The sequence below is a fragment of the Bipolaris victoriae genome (assembly GCF_000527765.1).
Source record: "Bipolaris victoriae FI3 unplaced genomic scaffold scaffold_14, whole genome shotgun sequence".
NCBI classification, from domain to species: Eukaryota; Fungi; Ascomycota; class Dothideomycetes; order Pleosporales; family Pleosporaceae; genus Bipolaris; species Bipolaris victoriae.
Genome location: NW_014575378.1, coordinates 1 through 18,200, shown reverse-complemented (window position 1 = coordinate 18,200; position 18,200 = coordinate 1). Strand labels below are relative to the sequence as shown.

Below are 18,200 nucleotides of genomic sequence, written 5' to 3'. Positions count from 1 at the left end.
ATGTCGTGTCAGGTATAGTATGTAAGACTGCCCTATCAACCGGGGGGGTGCTTTGCCTTGTGCTATAAGATATATGGTTTCTACAATTTTGATACTTCGAAGCGACTGGTTTCTAGATTCATCGGATAAAAATTCGGGAAAATAGAGCCCCTAACACGTGGAGTGTGTCATGTAATGGATGTGAGTGGTAGAGAATTTTCGGGTGTGGCGTCCTGGGTTCGGAGAGATGCCTCCTAGTTCTAGTACCGTTTGCCATTGGCACCCAAACGGTAACTTGGCTAGAGGATGCCAATACGTGTGCAGCCTATCGTCATTGGAACGAAACCAGAAGAGCTGAAAGAACAAACTAGCAAAGGATATTGGAGGGGTGGCGTGTGTCATGTAGGAGGCGCCCGGCACTTTTCTCCCTCGTGGAGACACTAGACTGACACTCAGCCTTCCCAGGAATAGACCAGTTGGCTCTGTAAATCCCCTTGTTTCACACCCCCTAGAGATTTCGCATGTAATTGACATTGACATGTGCCAAATTGCGGGATGCTTATGCTTGTACATATCTGCTAGGAAGAGTGGAGCAGCGGGTGGCGTCGAGAATTTGGGGTGCGGCCCTGGTGGACGTAGCATGTAGGTATGTAAGGTGATCGACACCGTTGCGAACACGATTTGCAAGAAGAAAGTGCCGATTGCCATGTGGCACAAGCAGCTAAAGCGTACCATAGCCCTTTTGCCGAGAGAACTAAGTATTCATGGACATGCCCACGGGCGGGTGCGGATGGCCTCAACCTGAACGCCTGCATTACCTACTTAGTGGTGGTGCATGCCCAGTCGCTTCTTCCGCCGCTTGGGCGCGGAACCAGACACTATCTTCGGGACACTCTCCGGCTTTGCTATGGGTTCACGATAACCCACCCTGTCTCAGTGCCCTCCAAAGAATTCCAAGCATCGGAAGACGCCAAGTAAGGCTGGACTTTGAAGGATTTCGCTCGGCAAAGGTGCCTGGTGAGGCTCAGCGGCACAAGTCCGGGGCCTGGCTCCTTTCCCTATCTCGACCATTCCTGCATGTTAGGCGAACCCCTTCACTCTTGTGAGCCCACTGTTCGCGAAAAGTATGATCTCCGTTGCCGACCGCGATTGCCCTGCAGGGCCTGCAGAGAGATCCACTTCAACATGTCTGGGGCAACTCCGCTTATCCCAGTCGTAATTTCATCATTGGTTGTATTCCATGCCTGTGGGACCTAGTGCAGGTCCTGCCATGCGTGGAGCAGGGACTACCTCTACGGCAACGGAACTCTAATTGCGATGAAGAATGCCGCTTGGTGAAAGACACTAGATTCGCGCAGGCCCCGCCTTCCACTACGCTATAGTTACCGTCTTCCTTCGCATGGCGCCACGTTACTACAGTCGTTCGTCTCTCTTCTACTTTTCTCGAAAGAGCTGGCCCCTGGAGAACAGTGGCTTGGACTGGTTCCTCGCATGATACTAAATACTCTCCGCTCCCCCATGCAGCATCGGAGTCAGGACTTGTTTTAGAACACGTCTGCTTTCTTAGTTCGTTTGTTCAGTCTCGCGTCGCGTACGGGCGAAAGAAAGAATGAAGTCCCTGCAATTCCTGCTCTCGTTGCTAGTATGGATGCAGCTGGCACTTGCCCAGGGTCAGGTTCCCGATGACTCGGCTTTGATATTAGCAGTGGAACAGCTTCCCGACTGCGCGGTATGTCCCCTCCTTGATGATCTTGAGGACGCCTACTAATACAACTATTTAGCAAGAGTGTCTGGTCACGGCTGTCTCCAAGTCATCATGTGCATTGAACGATGCAACTTGCATATGCCAAAATATGCAATTACAGCACCAAGTCGAGATTTGTGTACATAAAACATGTACGCTAAGGCAAGGGCTGAGTGAGTGTTTCTTTATCGTGACTATGAGCACCGCTAATTTGAAATGCAGTGACCAAAAATGCGACCATGACAGTATGTCACGCTCCGATACGTTATAGAGGCGAGAGTGTCCGCGTATCCAACATTATCATTGCGGTCTTGACCGCTGCCTTCGGTCTTACTAGACTCTTCTATAGAGGATTCTTCTCTGGTGGCGAGTTTGCGTATGACGACTGGTGCGTTGTCGCCGCTCTGATTTCAGGAGCACCGTCTGTTATCATCATTGACCGGGCTGTCGTGCCCAACGGACTCGGAAGAGATATTTGGACGGTCCAACCTGACCAGATCACCGAGTTTGCCAAGTATCTTTTCGGATTGGAAGTGCTCTACTTCTTCCACATCGCTTTATTGAAGCTCATGCTCCTTTTCTTCTTTTTGCGGATATTCCCAAAGCAGAGCATCAAGAGAATCATTTGGGCAACTATCGTCTTCACCTGCCTTTACGCCATCGCATTTATCACCGCGTCGATTTTCCAATGCCGGCCGATATCATACAACTGGTGGAAATGGGACGGAGAACACCAAGGTCAATGCATCAACATCAACGCCCTTGCGTGGTCCAACGCCATTATCAGCATCATCACGGATATTTGGATGCTTGCCGTACCCTTGTGGGAAGTTTTTCAGCTACAGTTATCCTGGCGCAAGAAGTTGAGCGTAGCTATTATGTTCTGCGTGGGTACATTGTGAGTTTAGCCCATGCCCATTGAGAGAGCTCAAGTACTGATTTTACATCCAGCGTGACCGTCATCTCCGTTCTTCGTCTACGATCTCTTGTGACTTTTGCCGCTTCCAGTAATCCAACATGGGATCAGGTCGACGTCATCACTTGGTCAAATCTCGAGCTCAACATCGGCATCATGTGCGCCAATCTACCAACATTACGCGTCATACTCGTACGATTGTTTCCCAAGATCCTGGGTACAACCAGAGCCACCGACCGAGCAGCTTACTACGGAAATGGAAATCAAAGTTTCGGAATGAAGAAAGAGGATGTTGCTTTAGCAAGCAAGGGAGGAAAGTCGTTCGGTTCGAGGAAAGGAGGTGATCCGGATGTCATCACATATACGACCACTTACGAAGTACGACATACTGATAGCGATGAGCAGTCGCTTGTGGCACCGGATATGGGTCGATTCGGCCAGCAGAAGCCAGCGAACCAAAGTAGTCGCACAAGTATCTCAAGCGTATAATTTCATAGTTTTATTATATCTCTTTTAATATCAAACCAACTATTCTTAGTAAGAGTTCCAAATTCCCGGAATCAATAGTCTCATAGTGTATCCATGGATAGTCCCAGTGCAGGAACCCCGCCAAAAGGTGCGTTGGTCAAGCAGCTACACTATACCCATGACAATTAGAGATCTAGTATTTCTAACCCCGCGTTTCCTGATTCGGATAACAAAGTAGTGTACGCTAATGCCAGAGGCTAAACAAAGGGTTAGCTAGGCTAGACCCTGCATCCCAGCAACGCTTGACGACACAACTAGTTCAAAATACATAGGTGGTCTCACTTTTATTTGAATAGATCATACTAATATTTCGTAGTGAATATCCTGCCTACTCCTAATATCGCATCTCAGGAGTCGCTATAGTTCTGCCATTGCCGTAACATGTAACAACCTTTTAGCCAGGTCCTAATTCTAATGTGGACCTTTTAAAGGTATTTTTCGACAAGTACTTAACGTAACATGCTGAATACGTCAATTTGATAGCATATCTAAAATGTTGTCATAGGATAGTCGTCACTGGAATCAGCCATAACAAGAAATTTCACTAGTCTAAAGGGGTGTTTTCAATAGATTTGCGCCATAAAGTTCATATTTGATCAAATGGAAATTAAAAAGTCTATTTATATGATATCGTCTAAACTACAAATACAGGGTATCGTCATCATCGGTACTTGTTTTCATACCGAGAACCTAGTTCTTGAGCACATATCGGTACCTAGGGAGGCCCTTTTCAAAATCGACGATAACATCGTTGGCCTCGGACATGGGCCTGACTTGGACCCAAGCCTTGAGGTTCGTCTTCTTTGCCAACTCCAACATGTCAGCAATGTGCTGCCTGGTACCGATGAGAGAACCAGCAATCTTCAAGTTCTTGAAGATCAAGCCCATGGGGGAGAAGCTGGGAAGTGGGTCGTCGGGAGCGCCGAGCTGGACAAAAGTACCGTTTACGTCGAGGAGGTTGAGGTACTGGTCGAGCGCGAAACCGCCAGAGATGGTGGAGATGATGATGTCGAGGCCGCCAGCGTTCTTGTTCATCCATTCGGGGTCCTCGCCGGTAGCGATGAACCTATCAGCACCGAGCTCCAGCGCGTCGGCCTTCTTGGAGGAGGAGCGGGAGATGGCAACGACTTCGTCGCAGCCGAGGGCCTTTGCGAAAAGAAGAGCAAAGTGACCGAGACCACCGATGCCAACAACGCCGACGCGCTTTCCTGGACCCGCACCGTAGGTAACGAGGGGGTTGTAGACAGTTACACCACCGCACATGAGAGGAGCAGCGTACTCAGAAGGAAGACCCTCGGGAATAGGGATAGCGAAAGAAGCAGGTCCGCGCCACTTCTTTGCGTAGCCTCCTTGGGCCTTGTCGCCAGTCTTGTACTTTGCGTTGTAGGTCATGACAAAGTTGTTGCAGTTGGACTCTTGCTTGGCCTTGCAGGGACGGCAGCTCTCACAGCAGTCGGACTGCGCACCAACACCGACGCGGTCGCCAACCTTGAGGTCCTTGACGGCGTCTCCAACACGAGTGACCTTGCCAATGATCTCGTGACCAACGACGAGAGGGTAGTCTGAGGGGCCCCAGCCAGAGCGGAGGGTATGGATGTCGGAGCCGCAGACACCGCAGTGGCTGATTTCCATCTCAATGTCTGTGGACTCGAAGTTCTTAGGGGTGTAGTCGCCCCATTTCATGTTGCCATCGGCGGCAGAGGGGTCGTGAGCTACCCAGCCCTGGAAGTCGGATGATGAAGACATCTTTCTCGTTCGCTTTTGTTATGGAAAATGAAATGCACAAGATGGGGATTGAGAAATGGTGTTGTAGTTGTGTGAAATGAGATTTGTTGGCTGAATTGGTGACTATACAAGCTACACGGCTCAAGTTTTATATACCCTCGTTTCCTTCAGCCTTCTAGAAAATTTCTTGGACATTTGTAATACATCAAAAGACGGTCTGGTGTATGAGGTATGTCCGTATGGATATCCCGGTGTTTTGCCCTTTCGCCGATCTACGCCGTTGGCACCGGACCCACTTTTACCACGTTTTCGAGCCTCAAAGCGGGGCGTGCACTTCTATCACCGTTAACCCCGGCCCAGAAGGTCCGAAAAAGGTTTACATCTGCGGCGACAAGACTGCAAAAATCTCGGACATGGCTCGCAGTGAAGACGTCAACATATCGCGCCCCTGTCCTGAGACGATATTCGATCTGCCGGCGCAACGTGGCAACCCGTAACAAGGAATGATACCTATGCGGCCCTCGATTAGCTGCCGTTGACGTTTCGTCATTCGAGATCGGCTGAGAGGTCTACTTGCCGATTCGTCAGCTACGGCATCATTACTACGGATATACTGCAAGTTATGGATCTGTATCCATCGAAGAGAAGAAGCTCGGCCGACGTCAGAGGTGCTTCTAGGACGCGGGGCGTCCTAATCATAGGTTAGCCGCAAAATTCTCCGGCCGTAGATAAGATCGGGGTTAAGCGAACACATCTCCTTGCATCACCAATTGCTGCATCGTGCATTCATACCAAACATTTCTGCTATGTCTGCATGCGTTTCCCCTCCACTGATTCTTGATGTTGTTCTCCCAGTATCCTTCTCACTTTCAAGAAGGACGTAAATCAAATTTTCTTCACATGAATAACTAGTCTGGAGCTATGCTCAAAGTACACGACAAGCTGAAGAGAATGCCGTATTTGATCTTAGGGAATAGCAACGATGAGCATGATTTTTACACTCAAGCAAAAACAAGAACGTTGTTCAATTGAAACCGGTTGGATCGCCTTGGCACAAAATCTGATCGAGTGCGACGGAACATTCGGTGGAGAAAAGTGATATCTTTTCCTTCTTCTCGTCTTGGCGTTTGCATCGAGAAGTTGTGAGTTATACATATGCTCGATACCAAACAATATATTAGTGTCGTATTAAGTGTTCATTTCTAGAGAGTTCTGGAATATGAACACTCAAGAGCCGAGGTTTTTGTCGCAGCAAAACATGACCAAGACGGCAGTTTCAAATAAAGGCATTGGCCCTTTCCATGTCAGGGTCTATGATCTAGTCTAGTCGCTAGTCCTCAATCGCAATAGCTTCATATTCTAGTTCAGTTGATGTTCTCATAAGAAGAACTTCCTCACCGTATAGTCGTTTCGACCATACTTTCAATCTAACACCACGCCCATAACCATCTGAAATAGAACTTCTCTGCACCAGAACTCTTCTGTGGCTATATGCGAGGCTGATTTCCTATAAAAAATCCTCTGCGACATAGGAGATGGGAGATCATAGCGAGCATAATATGTAAACCGGTTTATCTACCGAACCAGTTGGCGTTGCAATCTCTTCACATCCTCGCTCCGCATCGCCATCGCCACATGCAAGCACCATCCATCATAGATTACCGCGGCGCATGAGCAAAACCAATCGGGCCGGTCAGAAAAAAACCGGTAGCAACCGTCCCTGCCAAGCTCTGACCGAGAAAAAAAAACATCCGTCTCGTACTCGGTCTGATGCGCTAACGATCCGTCCCGCCCAACTTTCTACTTCGGACTCATGCATTGTAAACCGACGCTAGTCTCAACATCTAGCCCCTTCGTGTAACCCAAATAGGAGAGCCCTTGATCAAGGAACGCAGGGGTACTGACGTAGTGTCTGGTTCGATGCTTTGCTCGCTGCAGGCTAATAAAGGTGCAGGGAGCGTGCAGAGGTATGGTCGCCGAAGTATGGACAAACAGAGCGTTTGCTCTATCAATACCGGCCCGTAAGGCCGATTGTGTATTTAATATATCTCCAGTTCCGATGGGTAGTCCAAGGGATGATCGGCACGGGTTCTGTTGCGGATGGAGATGCTGTCATGACAACACTGATGTGTAGTGAATGCGGAAGATGGTGAGGAGGATACTGGATTGCCTTGAATAACAAGAGAGAAAACGGCGGTGAGCATTGAACAGTTTCATGATTGCAATGAGAAGAAACTCAAAGTGCTGGGCTATTGGTAAACATGTATCAAGATACCATACATCACAACAATTTCCAAAAAAAAAGATATACACTGCACGAAAGGCAATCTACATATGTACCAATGACTCCCATAGTTTCTTTGTTAAACACATCTAATCGCAAAAGCTTCCCGTTTCCGCACTTGCTGCCTATGCATCCGTATCTTGCGTCACAGTCTACTGGTGCTTGCGAAAACCCAGTACTGCAAGACCAACAACAACACAGTCTCATGCACCGTGTTACATCCCGACTTTACCGATGATTTCGTTAATTGGGTAGTCTCGATGAATTGGCGAGTAGGCCCATCCCAGTCTGAACAAACTGCCACACTGTCCCGTGCGCTTTGAAGCGAAGGGAAATTAGGCAGCCACATGGGATAGAATTTTCGTTCATATAATTCCGTGAATGATTACTAAGTGCGATTGTTCATGTAGATGTGTAAGAGGCGTAAAGTTGCATGTCGGCGATTGATCTGATCGGTATGCATGTATCGTGGTTGGCTGGTCAGACGCATGCAGAGGGGTGTTTTCTTTGTCGGCTAGGGCGCCTTACTAATGGTCTGGGACTGGATAGAGATTATAGTGATTGTGCCATACGTGGTGGCGTATTACTACCGTTGAGCCCTTGAAGGCCTGAGCTTTGTATCTCCGGCTGTTGGCGCTTTCTCCTATGATTTGCTGCTCCGATTTGGATGACAAACTGGGTTATCACCATTCTCTCTACCTCGCTCTTTGGATTTATAATGGTTGAGAGAAATACCATCATGTAGTATTACTTGGACACATACAAGACCAGAAAAACGAGCAATCTTGCATGGCGTACAACCAATCCACATACGGCCATGCGCCTCCTTGGTCACCAGACAACAGAGGCAGCCAAAACAGCACATCTTACCAACCCTCAGCCGTATCAAGTTCGGCAGAAAGCCCATTACAAATGGCCATTATATCCGAACTCCAAGGAGGAACTCAGCGCTGGGACTCACAAGCATGCGCATATGCAACTGCCAGTTACGAAACCTACGCTCCCAACACCAGCTTCCAGCACCCCATACCAGACCAAATCATACCCTCCAGCACGGCCTTTACCGGTACCACCTACTATACAACTCTCACATCCCAACACACGCCTACAGCAAACTCTCCATCATCTCAAGCACATCTCCCCTACTATCAGTACGTAACAACCCCCCCGTCTCCATCTCCGCCACATACTAACCATCTCCTCGAAACTCCTCTACTACCCACCACGCACCCCCTCCCCCCTCCATACCACCCGAACAACCCCCTCCCCCATCAACCTCCCCCAAAATCCCCTGCCCCTACCACTGCGGCACAATCCTGACCGGCACCCACGCCCTCGGTAATCTAACGCGGCATCTGAAAACGCAAGCGTGCACGGGGCCGGGGAGGGGAAAGGGAAGGTACAAGTGTGTGAGTGAGGGGTGTGAGAGGGTTTATGCAAGGTCGGATGGGTTGAGGGTGCATGTGAGGAGGGTGCATGGGGGTATGGGTAGGGAGGAAGGGGAGGGAGAGGGGGAGAGGGGATGAAAGTTCTGGTGGAGGGGGGTTTGGATAGGGGAAAGGGGAAAAAAAAGAGGGAGGAGTTGGGTGATGTAGTGGTGAGTCGGTGGGCATTTCGTACGCTTTGAGTTGTTTTTCAAAGTGTCAGCATGTAGACTTTTTCTTGGAAAAGAATTCCTCTTTCATTCCCACACTCTCACAGTGATAAATCACAAAAGTTTCCTTTGGTAATCAAGTAGTTTGCAATTAAAACATCATCACATCGATTCTTTCACGATCAAGTCATACTATTCTAGTAGTATCTTCTCTTTTTTTCCAATCTCAAGATCTGATTGATGCATTGGCACATACATGACGGCCCCCCTTAAACGCCCAATGTAATAAGAAAAACCAAAAAAAAAACACAAAGCGACTTGTGGCTGCGACTGCTGCCGTAGCAAATGGTATCGCGATAAATGCCCAAGAGATTCAAAAGCCCAAAGGGTCCAGATGCATGCCTGCGGTAGAAACAAATGATATGAAAATCGGGAAACAAGGAAACAAGAGAAAAAGAGTAACTGATGCGGTATCGAGCGAGCTGTCATGAGTTATGGAAATATACACAAAGGAAAAAGGGGTGGGTGGGCTCAGATGCTAGTGATTCGGCTTCCAGGAGGTGCAGATGCACGATGCGGTCGCAGGTTGATCACGGACTCCAGTTCTCTCAGCATGCTGGTGTTTGCGTCTCGTTGCTCACGAAGCGTAGCTTGGCGAATGCGGTCATCCTGAATCTTTTGCATCCGTTCCTCTCTCGACATGGTAACGCGCGTCTTGGGGATTGCGATGGCTTCGAATACTTCGTCGTCAGAGTTACTGCCCTGGTCGCTGGACGGGGCGCTCTCGCGAGGACTCAAAGTTTCGCCGTTAAGAGCGCGCAGAGCATCAGACGGACTTCCTTCGTCAACAGCAGTCAATCCACCTAGGCTTGGAACTGGCGAGCGTAGACCGCTGCTTGATGCTTGTGAGATTCGGCGCTCCTGTCGGTCAATGTTCAACGCAAGCGCATTCTTCCCTGCTTCCCAAGCCTGCACTAAACTCTTGAGATCGGCTCCAATGGATTCGTACTGCGCCATAAGAGAATGACCCAGATCACTGGCATCTTCCACATCTTCCAAGCTCTTATTCGTCTCTTCCCGTAATACCTGCATCTTTGCCTGCAAACCCCGGATTCCGCTCGAAAGTCCCGACAATTTACGCACTGAGTTTCGAATCTTTTCCCGCCCAGGGGTGGGCGCTACCTTGGCCGGCGATGGCAAAACAAACTGCTCTTCTTCTAATAGCACTCGATTGAACTTTTCGCTCCATTGACCGATAGGACGGGCTGTGTTTAGGATAGAGTCGACTACTGTTGACCATCGTGGGAAATCCAGCGTGCCACCATCAGCCTCCATGGCAAGGAGAGAGCACAGGTACACTCGGCGAAGAATTGACAATCGATATTGGAGAGTGCGAAGCGCTTTCAGGCTTTCGGCGTCTTCGAACTCGGACGGAGTGTAGCTGAGAGCCGCCTCTTGCAGATCCGGGTTGCTGATCTCGTAAACGTCAAAGTACTTTTCCAAGTCATCTTCCTGAATTAGTGGCTTCAAGACTCCACACTGCTCGGAAAGGAAGGGGACAATGTCGGCGTATGCTGCGCGGAGATTGCGACGAAGACGTTGGCAACGGCGGGCCTGACCCTTTTCCTCGATGCGCGAGATTGGGGGTAGTGGACAGCTTCTAGAAGGGGACCAGTGAGCGGGGATAAGGGAAAACCGGTTGGAAACGTGGAGGACCTACAATCTGTAGCCACGAGATACGAGCTCTACCTCTTGGATCAAAGCAAGCGCAGACGACGTAGAGGCTTCAAAGGCTTGCAGGTTGGCGACCAAGGCGGATGCGCCATCGACAGCCTCCTGCCTCAGGTACCGGAGCCATTGACGTCGCATGAAGCCATATACGGCGGATGCAGCGACTGCGAAGACCAGAACCACAAATGCCGACCTACTCCAGCTAAAGGTGGGCTGGCGGCGAGACCAGTGGACTAGCCATACCAAGGCAAATGCTGTTGTGCCTGTCAGAGCGGCGCCGGTAGGGCTTATCGTGGCGACCTTGAACTCGTGCAAGCCGGAGCTTCCGCCTGGCGCAAAGGTGGATATCGATGATGCGCGCAGGCCGTCCTTTTCGCCAAGCAGCTGCGAGGCGACGATGAGGTAGCGGAAGTGTTCGAGGAAGCGCTCATTGTCTGCACGCCTCAATCGCGAATTGACAGCCTTCTGCACCTGGGTCAGTACGTCTTGACTCACAAAGCGCCAAGCCAGATGAACACACCGAACAGGCCAAGTGAATACGGGAAATGGAGCCATGGCGCGCATGTATGCGCAACGGCTGTGGGAGGCGGTCTCTTATTCTCGATTGCAGAGTAGAGGGTCCTTTGGGTGCAAAGCCCTGGAAGTCGACGTCGGTATCGGCGTGTCGAAGGATAGGAGGGCGTAGGGTATCGTCGTCATCTTCGCCGCCTCTGCCCTGGCCTAGTGCGGCGGTTAGTGGCTGGGGGTGCATCGTTGTCATAACCATCATCATCATGGTGGCGGTTGCTGTGTGTGGGGGGGAGGGGAGGCTCACCTTGGAGCAAGTGAGCGAGGGGTGAGTCGTCCTGTATAATGTTCTCCATGGTGGGAGCGCTACCGCATGATGGGGGAGTGGACGTCGGGTGGTCTTTGGGGCGGCGCGTGAGCTGGTGGTGGTGGTGTTGCGGTGGCTCTAACCCGGGGTGGGCAGGTGATATGGATATAGCTGGGACGGCTGGTGCGGGTGCGGGCGCGGGCGCAGGCGAGGGCGCTGGCAAGGGCGCGTGGTCTGGTGCGTGGGATCCAATCGTGGCAGCTGTCACTTTGTCCGTCTGATGGCAGGGGGGACATTGGGGGATGGGTACGGACAAGAAAAGGGAGCAAGGTAGTAGAAAGGAGAGGCAGCTGGAGTAGTCCGCGCGCGCACACACACACACATTACATGCACACATCCACAGCCACACACTTGTTACACTGGCTCTACCATTCGGTCAAGGGAAATGAAGCAGCTTGCGGAGACGGGCCCCCTGTGATTGGCGACTAACCGGCTGACAGCCCGCTCGACCGTTCACGGGGCGGTTTCGTTTCCTCTAGCCGTCTCCGCCGTGCTTTTCATGTGACACCCTGGTCTACAATCCATTCATGCGCCTATCTAGGCGCGCGTTACCCTGAGGCTCAGACTGCCTAGCCCCCCTAAGCCCTCCCTCGTCCCCGACTCGAGTGAGCGTTGAGGCCGCAGGCTTCTCGTTTTGGATGCAAAACAATAATTCACCCTCCTACGCCTCATTTCGCCCTTAATGCCGCTTGCCGGCCCTACCGACGCTGCGACCACGCGTCCCTTTCGGATAGCCTGAAATCCACTCCCGATGAGTACGAAGGTCCGGCCCCGCACGTACGCGACTCGCATTCCCAAAGAGTACATGACTGTTTTCTTTTCCTCTTGGTCGGCTGGCCTATGTACTCGCTGCGAGCAGTCGTGGTGGTTGCGTGCGAAATGACGCGCATGCATGCAAGCTCGCCTGTGCTCAATCGATAACACAATCGATAAGATAGGGCTGCATGCTGTATGCAGGTACTGCGTTGTGGTGTGCTGTCATGTCCCTGAGACTACGCTGCCACCACCTTGCTATGATTATGCCATCTCCGCTTACAAACCATGCTTGCCACTTTTTGCTGCCATGAATGAACTACACCCGTCAAGTCTCACCTTGGCCAAGCACCTATGGCAAGATACATGTTGCATCATCGTCCTCGATCTCATTCCTGGAGATTCCGGACAACCGGCCTTATCCCCTCCCGTCAATATGGCTGACACATCGCCATCCGACTATTTCCACAAGGCGACAGCCATGAGCCCCGGTAACATGTCCAATCCTGCAGGCTGAACACCGGTTTTGCTAGCACCATCTCTGCAAGATGTGGCCAACCCAAGTGTGGAATATGCTTCCTCTGAGTCGTCTCATCCTCTTCTTGCAGCATATATTAGTTCCAAGTTTCTTTTCTTAGTGTGTTTCCTTGCAAATTCACTCTTCAGCGCTGTGTACAACATCTTGGGGGTTTCTTTTTGGTGACAACCCCACCGTCTACGTAGTCGTCATTATGGACAGCCAAATGCTCCACATGCTCATGGCCACTGTCGAGCTAGTGAACACAAACCTCGACACTACGCCTGCTTCCTGGCGAGATCAACTGCCGGCCATCCGAAACATCACCATTTCGTTTGAGATTTCTGATACAACCCCCGAACAATCTCGGAAATGTTGGCAAATGCCTTTGGTCACTGTCGTCCAGCGGGTAGCATTCGCGGATGCGGATAACGGCCCTATCCCGGACATAGCGGACTGGTGTTTACGACAATTGCTGACGCTGCTGGCGTTGTACCCTCAAGACCCTGATATTCTGACTTGTAAGCTAAACTCATAGCTTCATATCCCTTGGCTGACAGTCACGGTGATCGGTCGGCATTGGCTGTTACGAGCGCAAAAAGCACTGGCAAACATTGCTCGAGCAGAAAATGAGCTTCACCCCAACGAAGAAAGCAGTCCCTATCCAGCCCAAGTTACAATGCAACCTCTACTCGGTACTCAAGAGCGAACAAATGGGGCAGATTATGTTGAGGCACGGGCATTACTAGTACCAGCAATCGACTACCTCCAATCTGCCGTGGATGCAGTAAGAGAAAAAGGAGAACTGACTGGGCATTTGCTTTTGACAGCAAGTACCCTTCCCTTCACTCAGATTTCCAAACGCTAACTACGCAAAGGCCGCCGAAGCATTCATGAGCATTGGCAACGTCACGTCGCCCAGGGTCCATCATGTTTATTTTCGACAAGCTATGGTTTACCTCCGAACAGCAAAGGGGCTCAACAACTATTTATTACCTTTGCATATGCTCCAGTAGGTATACGTATCCTGTGGTATTGACAGAGACTAATTGCTTGAGGTATCTTGACGATTACGGATTTCTTTACGACGATGCTTGAAGTCGGAACTGCGTAGTGGAGGAGGTATGCATATAGACCACAAAAGTTTCATCTCAATATTGCTAGATCTTGTATACCTAGAACAGAAATCTCATCTTTAATCATTTACGATCGCGTTGGACAGTGTTGAGATTGTTGAAGTGTTGAAGTGGAGTGCTGTGAAGTCATCCCTACGGTCAAGGGTCCCCTGCATGGACCAAGACGGCAAATTGTGGAGCACCGGCGTTACCAGCACTCGACTCCGGCAACCCACCCTCTATCCCACCACAACGGCCATACCTAGCATCGGAGAAGGAACAAGAATCCGTCGTTTGAGAGCACCCAACAAATCTGTAACACTCGATATCCGCCACAGTTGAGCCCAAGCTTAAACCCTTTCTTCGGCCGAAACGCGCATACGGCCGGACATACCACCATTTTGTCCGTGAGCGTCCGTGAGATTACAAGCATACCTTTGTCCTTCCGCGACACCACCCCAGTCGCATTGTCTATCATGGCTGCATCAGCGCTGAACGAGGAGCGGGAGCTTGCCATCAACCCAATCGTTGCAAGCAGCGTACAGCACAATACCCAGGTACGCTTATCAATCGCCATGGCACCGTGTCATTGCCGCCGCCTGGCATACGACATAGCCTATCCTGCTGCGCCTCTGCCCTGCACGATACAGTCACAGACTTACGCTCGCCACAGGTCATCTCCAACATACGAAGTCTGACCGCATCGCTCTTCGGCGTCGCCGCTGGCACACTAGGCCTCGAATCCTACGCTGGCTTCATTTTCTACCTACTCGCATCGCTAGTCGTCTCGGCGCTGCTGTTTGCGCTGAAGACGGAGGGCAAGCCTAGCGCATACTTTTACAGTCCGCTGGGCGATTTGTGGTTGGGAGATGTGTTTGGGGGTTTGAGCGGCTTTGTGCTGACTTGGACACTGTTCTATGGCCTGGTGCGGGCGTAGAGCTTTGGGATGGATGCAGGAATGTACGAGAAGTTGAAGAAGATATACGTGGTTGCGACGATGCAAAAAGGTGGAAGGTAGCTTAAAACAACTTGTTCGGCCCAGGAAGATGCTCAAATGGGATAGAGGTCAACTAAGTCCAAGTTTGAAACCCATCTGGGTGGGAGAGAACAGAGCTGTCTTCGAGGACAAAAGACCTCACGAACCTCTTTGAGAGACGCATCCTGTAGTAGGATATACCTCATGATATCACTCGCCGCATTTTGCCTTTCTTTAGCATGATACCCCGTCCAATCAAGCATTCAGATTCTTCATCTCAAACGTGACCAGTTTGAGCTTGTGAACTTATAGAGTGCAGTTTGCAATAACTTTGCGCATTGAGATGACTGACTCAAGACTTACTTAGAATAGCGTCTCCCGCAATAACGATGGCAAGCACCCATGGTGCCTTGAATCTAAACATTCTCCTGACAGCTGCCACGTTTGTTCATCGCGTGCGTAGTACTCTTGGCAGCTCTTTAACATGCGGTGATCTGTGCATATTTTAGCGTGTGTTTGACGCGCTCCCGCGTTGAGATCCCCTCCATCCATTGTTGCCTTTCTACAACAGAGCGCACTTGTCTTCTTGCACGACGTTTACGATACCCTCCAGCACTACCTTCTCACCTAATCATATCCCAAATCCAAGAGTAAGTCTCTTTTCCCATGACAACTGAACGAAGCTAACAATTTGCAGTGCTTGAGGCACGCTTAGAACAGGCAAACACCTTGAAGAAGGTATGTTTCCCTAGTCAAAAAAGTCAAAAGCCCTTCTAACCGCGTACTAGGTTGTCGATGCTATCAAGGACCTTGTCCAAGACTGCAACTTCGACTGCAATGACATGGGCATTGCGCTCCAAGCCATGGACAACTCGCACGTCGCCCTCGTGTCCATGATGCTCAAGTCGGACGCCTTCTCGCCCTTCCGCTGCGACCGTAACATTGCCCTTGGTATCAACCTGGGCTCGCTCACAAAGGTGCTCCGTGCTGCTGGAAACGAAGACATCCTCACTATCAAGGCCGAGGATGCTCCCGACGTTGTCAACCTTGTCTTTGAGACAAAGACCAGCTCGCGAATTAGCGAGTACGATATCAAGCTTATGGACATTGACCAGGAGCACCTTGGTATCCCCGACACAGACTATGCTGCGACCATATCGATGCCCTCAGCCGAGTTCCAGCGCATTTGCAGAGATTTGGGTGCATTGTCAGAGTCAGGTATGTCCTACGTGACTCGTGACGACATGAGTAAATACTGTTGGCAGAACTAACGTGGATTTAGTCTCAATTGAGTGCTCAAAAGACGGTGTCAAGTTTGCCTGCTCTGGTGACATCGGCTCCGGCTCTGTCATCCTCAAGCAAAACCCCAGCTTAGACAAGCCAGGCGAGTCTGTCACGATCGACATGACCGAGCCTGTTGCCCTTACTTTCTCGCTCAAGTATTTGACCAACTTCTGCAAGGCTAGTGGCCTGTCGGATCAGGTCAAGCTCTGCCTGTCCAGCGAAGTCCCTCTGCTTGTCGAGTATGGCCTACAAGAGCAAAGCTACCTCAGGTTTTACCTCGCACCCAAGGTAAGAGATATTTTTTCCATGCTTCACAATCATGATGCTAACTAGCGTGCACAGATTGGTGACGAAGACTAAACGAACCACGATTTTATTGACATACGAGCGGCATGTTTTCAGAATAGATGTAGGGAATAAGTGGCGCAATGGCTTTGATGTGCGTCGAGCGTCTAATAGCTTCATGATTATGGCATGCGACACTGGCGTGAATGGGCATCTGCAAGCGGTGTTCTGCGCTTTGGAAACTAAAGGAAGGTTGCCGCCCCACCATGCGAGTCGCGTCATACCCGCGGAATTTCAGATACGGAAATCGATAGTACATGAACAAATACCCCACCTGCGCATACGTCCTCTTGCCCTGACTACTTGCAACTATTACTTGTGAAAATGGCTTCTGACACTCTGATTCCGGATACGCGAGTTCTCGCAATCGCCAGCCATGTAAGAGGAATGGGCGCAAAGCTATGGTGCTTGTAGCTAACATGCGACAGGTAGTCCACGGGTGAGTTGCATGTTGCGACGGATTGCGCATTCGACTGACTGCAAGCTAAGCTATGTGGGCAACAAGATGGCGACCTTTGTTATGCAGTCACTAGGGTGCGACGTTTCTGCGATCAATACCGTACACTACAGTATGTGTCAGTCGTTGGTGTCTTGGGTACAAACTGACTAACGAACAGGCAATCACACGGCGTATAAACAAATCAAAGGCACGAAAACGTCGGCTGGCGAGATTCTCGAGCTTTACGAAGGCCTCCGCCAATCCAACCTTAACAACTTCGACGTGCTCCTAACAGGATATATGCCCAGTGCCGAGGCCGTACAAGCGATAGGAACGATTGGAAGGGATATCAAGTTCAATGCGGGTACAAAGCCTGGCAGCTTCTTCTGGGGTGGGTGGATGTTAAACAACATGGTATGAAGCGACGACTGACGAGGACAGTGCTTGACCCGGTCATGGGAGACAACGGCAAGCTATACATACCTGAGGACGAGGTACCAGAGTACAAGGCATTGCTGCGTGAGGCAGATCTGATCCTACCCAACCAGTTCGAGGCCGAGTGCGTGCGCGTGGAAGGTCACAATAGAAATCACGGCTAACAAGACCTACAGACTACTCTCTGAGACTCCAATCACCGACCTCAAGTCTCTCGCAGCTGCAATCCAGGTACTCCACACGAAATACCAAGTCCCACACGTTATCATAACATCGCTCCGCTTGACCCGCGACAACCAAACAGTGTCCTCGAGACCAGTATCAAAAGCCGGCACAGGAACCCACACCCCTTCAAACACCCAAGCCCACGATGCAGCAACCTCCCATCCCTCAACCTGGGAGAACCTCCCCAAGTCCCAACAAACCCCTCTCACCTCCGACTCGGACGACATTGAAAACCTAACTATCATCGGCTCAACCGCAACCTCTGACCACAAACCCCGCCTCTTCCGCATCGACACGCCCCAACTCCCCCTCTTCTTCTCAGGCACCGGCGACATGTTCGCCGCCCTCACCATCCCCCGCCTCATCGAAGCCGTCCACTTAGCCTCAACCCCCGACTCCCCCCTCCACTCCACCCCCAGCTGGCGCTCCCCGGACTCGGTCTCCGCCACCGACCTCCCCCTCGCCCGCGCCTGCCAGAAAGTACTCGCTTCCATGCAATCCATACTCACCAAAACAACAGCGACGTGCTTGACCCGCATGCAAGAATATGACGAGAGGGTTGCGGCGAGTGCGGGTAAGGTGAGGACTGAGGAGCAAGCCGAGGCGCAGAAGAAGAGGCATCTTGCGCTTATGAATGCGAGTGAGGTTACCGTTGTACGGTATGTGAGGGATTTAGTAGACCCGCCGGATGTCGACAGGTTTGAGGCTAAGGCGGTGTAGTTGGTTGAGTGTATTA

At 50.8% G+C, this 18,200-nt stretch overlaps 7 protein-coding genes across 7 annotated transcripts; 5 read left to right on the top strand and 2 right to left on the bottom strand.

Moving 5' to 3' along the window:
* Positions 1–1,588: 1,588 nt before the first annotated feature.
* Positions 1,589–3,128, top strand: COCVIDRAFT_23685 (hypothetical protein; the record flags this gene model as incomplete). Its single annotated transcript, XM_014704514.1, has 4 exons — positions 1,589–1,708; positions 1,761–1,896; positions 1,946–2,621; positions 2,675–3,128. The coding sequence occupies 4 exons, from the start codon at positions 1,589–1,591 to the stop codon at positions 3,126–3,128; spliced, it is 1,386 nt and encodes a 461-aa protein (XP_014560000.1).
* A 729-nt stretch (positions 3,129–3,857) lies between these two features.
* Positions 3,858–4,913, bottom strand: COCVIDRAFT_90177 (hypothetical protein; the record flags this gene model as incomplete). Its single annotated transcript, XM_014704548.1, has 1 exon — positions 3,858–4,913. One exon carries the CDS (start codon positions 4,911–4,913, stop codon positions 3,858–3,860), a length of 1,056 nt encoding a protein of 351 aa, XP_014560034.1.
* Positions 4,914–7,938: 3,025 nt separating this feature from the next.
* COCVIDRAFT_90110 (hypothetical protein) lies at positions 7,939–8,496 on the top strand (the record flags this gene model as incomplete). Its single annotated transcript, XM_014704547.1, has 1 exon — positions 7,939–8,496. A coding segment is annotated over one exon (558 nt), but the record flags the coding sequence as incomplete, so codon positions are not given.
* Positions 8,497–9,301: 805 nt separating this feature from the next.
* On the bottom strand, positions 9,302–11,364 carry COCVIDRAFT_90145 (hypothetical protein; the record flags this gene model as incomplete). The annotated part of the gene is made up of 4 exons (XM_014704546.1): positions 9,302–10,430; positions 10,491–10,966; positions 11,022–11,221; positions 11,316–11,364. 4 exons carry the CDS (start codon positions 11,362–11,364, stop codon positions 9,302–9,304), a joined length of 1,854 nt encoding a protein of 617 aa, XP_014560032.1.
* A 1,495-nt stretch (positions 11,365–12,859) lies between these two features.
* Positions 12,860–13,513, top strand: COCVIDRAFT_34777 (hypothetical protein; the record flags this gene model as incomplete). The annotated part of the gene is made up of 2 exons (XM_014704545.1): positions 12,860–13,166; positions 13,206–13,513. 2 exons carry the CDS (start codon positions 12,860–12,862, stop codon positions 13,511–13,513), a joined length of 615 nt encoding a protein of 204 aa, XP_014560031.1.
* Positions 13,514–14,236: 723 nt separating this feature from the next.
* On the top strand, positions 14,237–16,380 carry COCVIDRAFT_34776 (hypothetical protein; the record flags this gene model as incomplete). Its single annotated transcript, XM_014704544.1, has 6 exons — positions 14,237–14,317; positions 14,434–14,611; positions 15,434–15,474; positions 15,525–15,954; positions 16,019–16,308; positions 16,363–16,380. 6 exons carry the CDS (start codon positions 14,237–14,239, stop codon positions 16,378–16,380), a joined length of 1,038 nt encoding a protein of 345 aa, XP_014560030.1.
* A 309-nt stretch (positions 16,381–16,689) lies between these two features.
* On the top strand, positions 16,690–18,184 carry COCVIDRAFT_90342 (hypothetical protein; the record flags this gene model as incomplete). Its single annotated transcript, XM_014704543.1, has 6 exons — positions 16,690–16,743; positions 16,794–16,804; positions 16,855–16,934; positions 16,983–17,195; positions 17,246–17,363; positions 17,416–18,184. The coding sequence occupies 6 exons, from the start codon at positions 16,690–16,692 to the stop codon at positions 18,182–18,184; spliced, it is 1,245 nt and encodes a 414-aa protein (XP_014560029.1).
* Between the last annotated feature and the right edge of the window lie 16 nt (positions 18,185–18,200).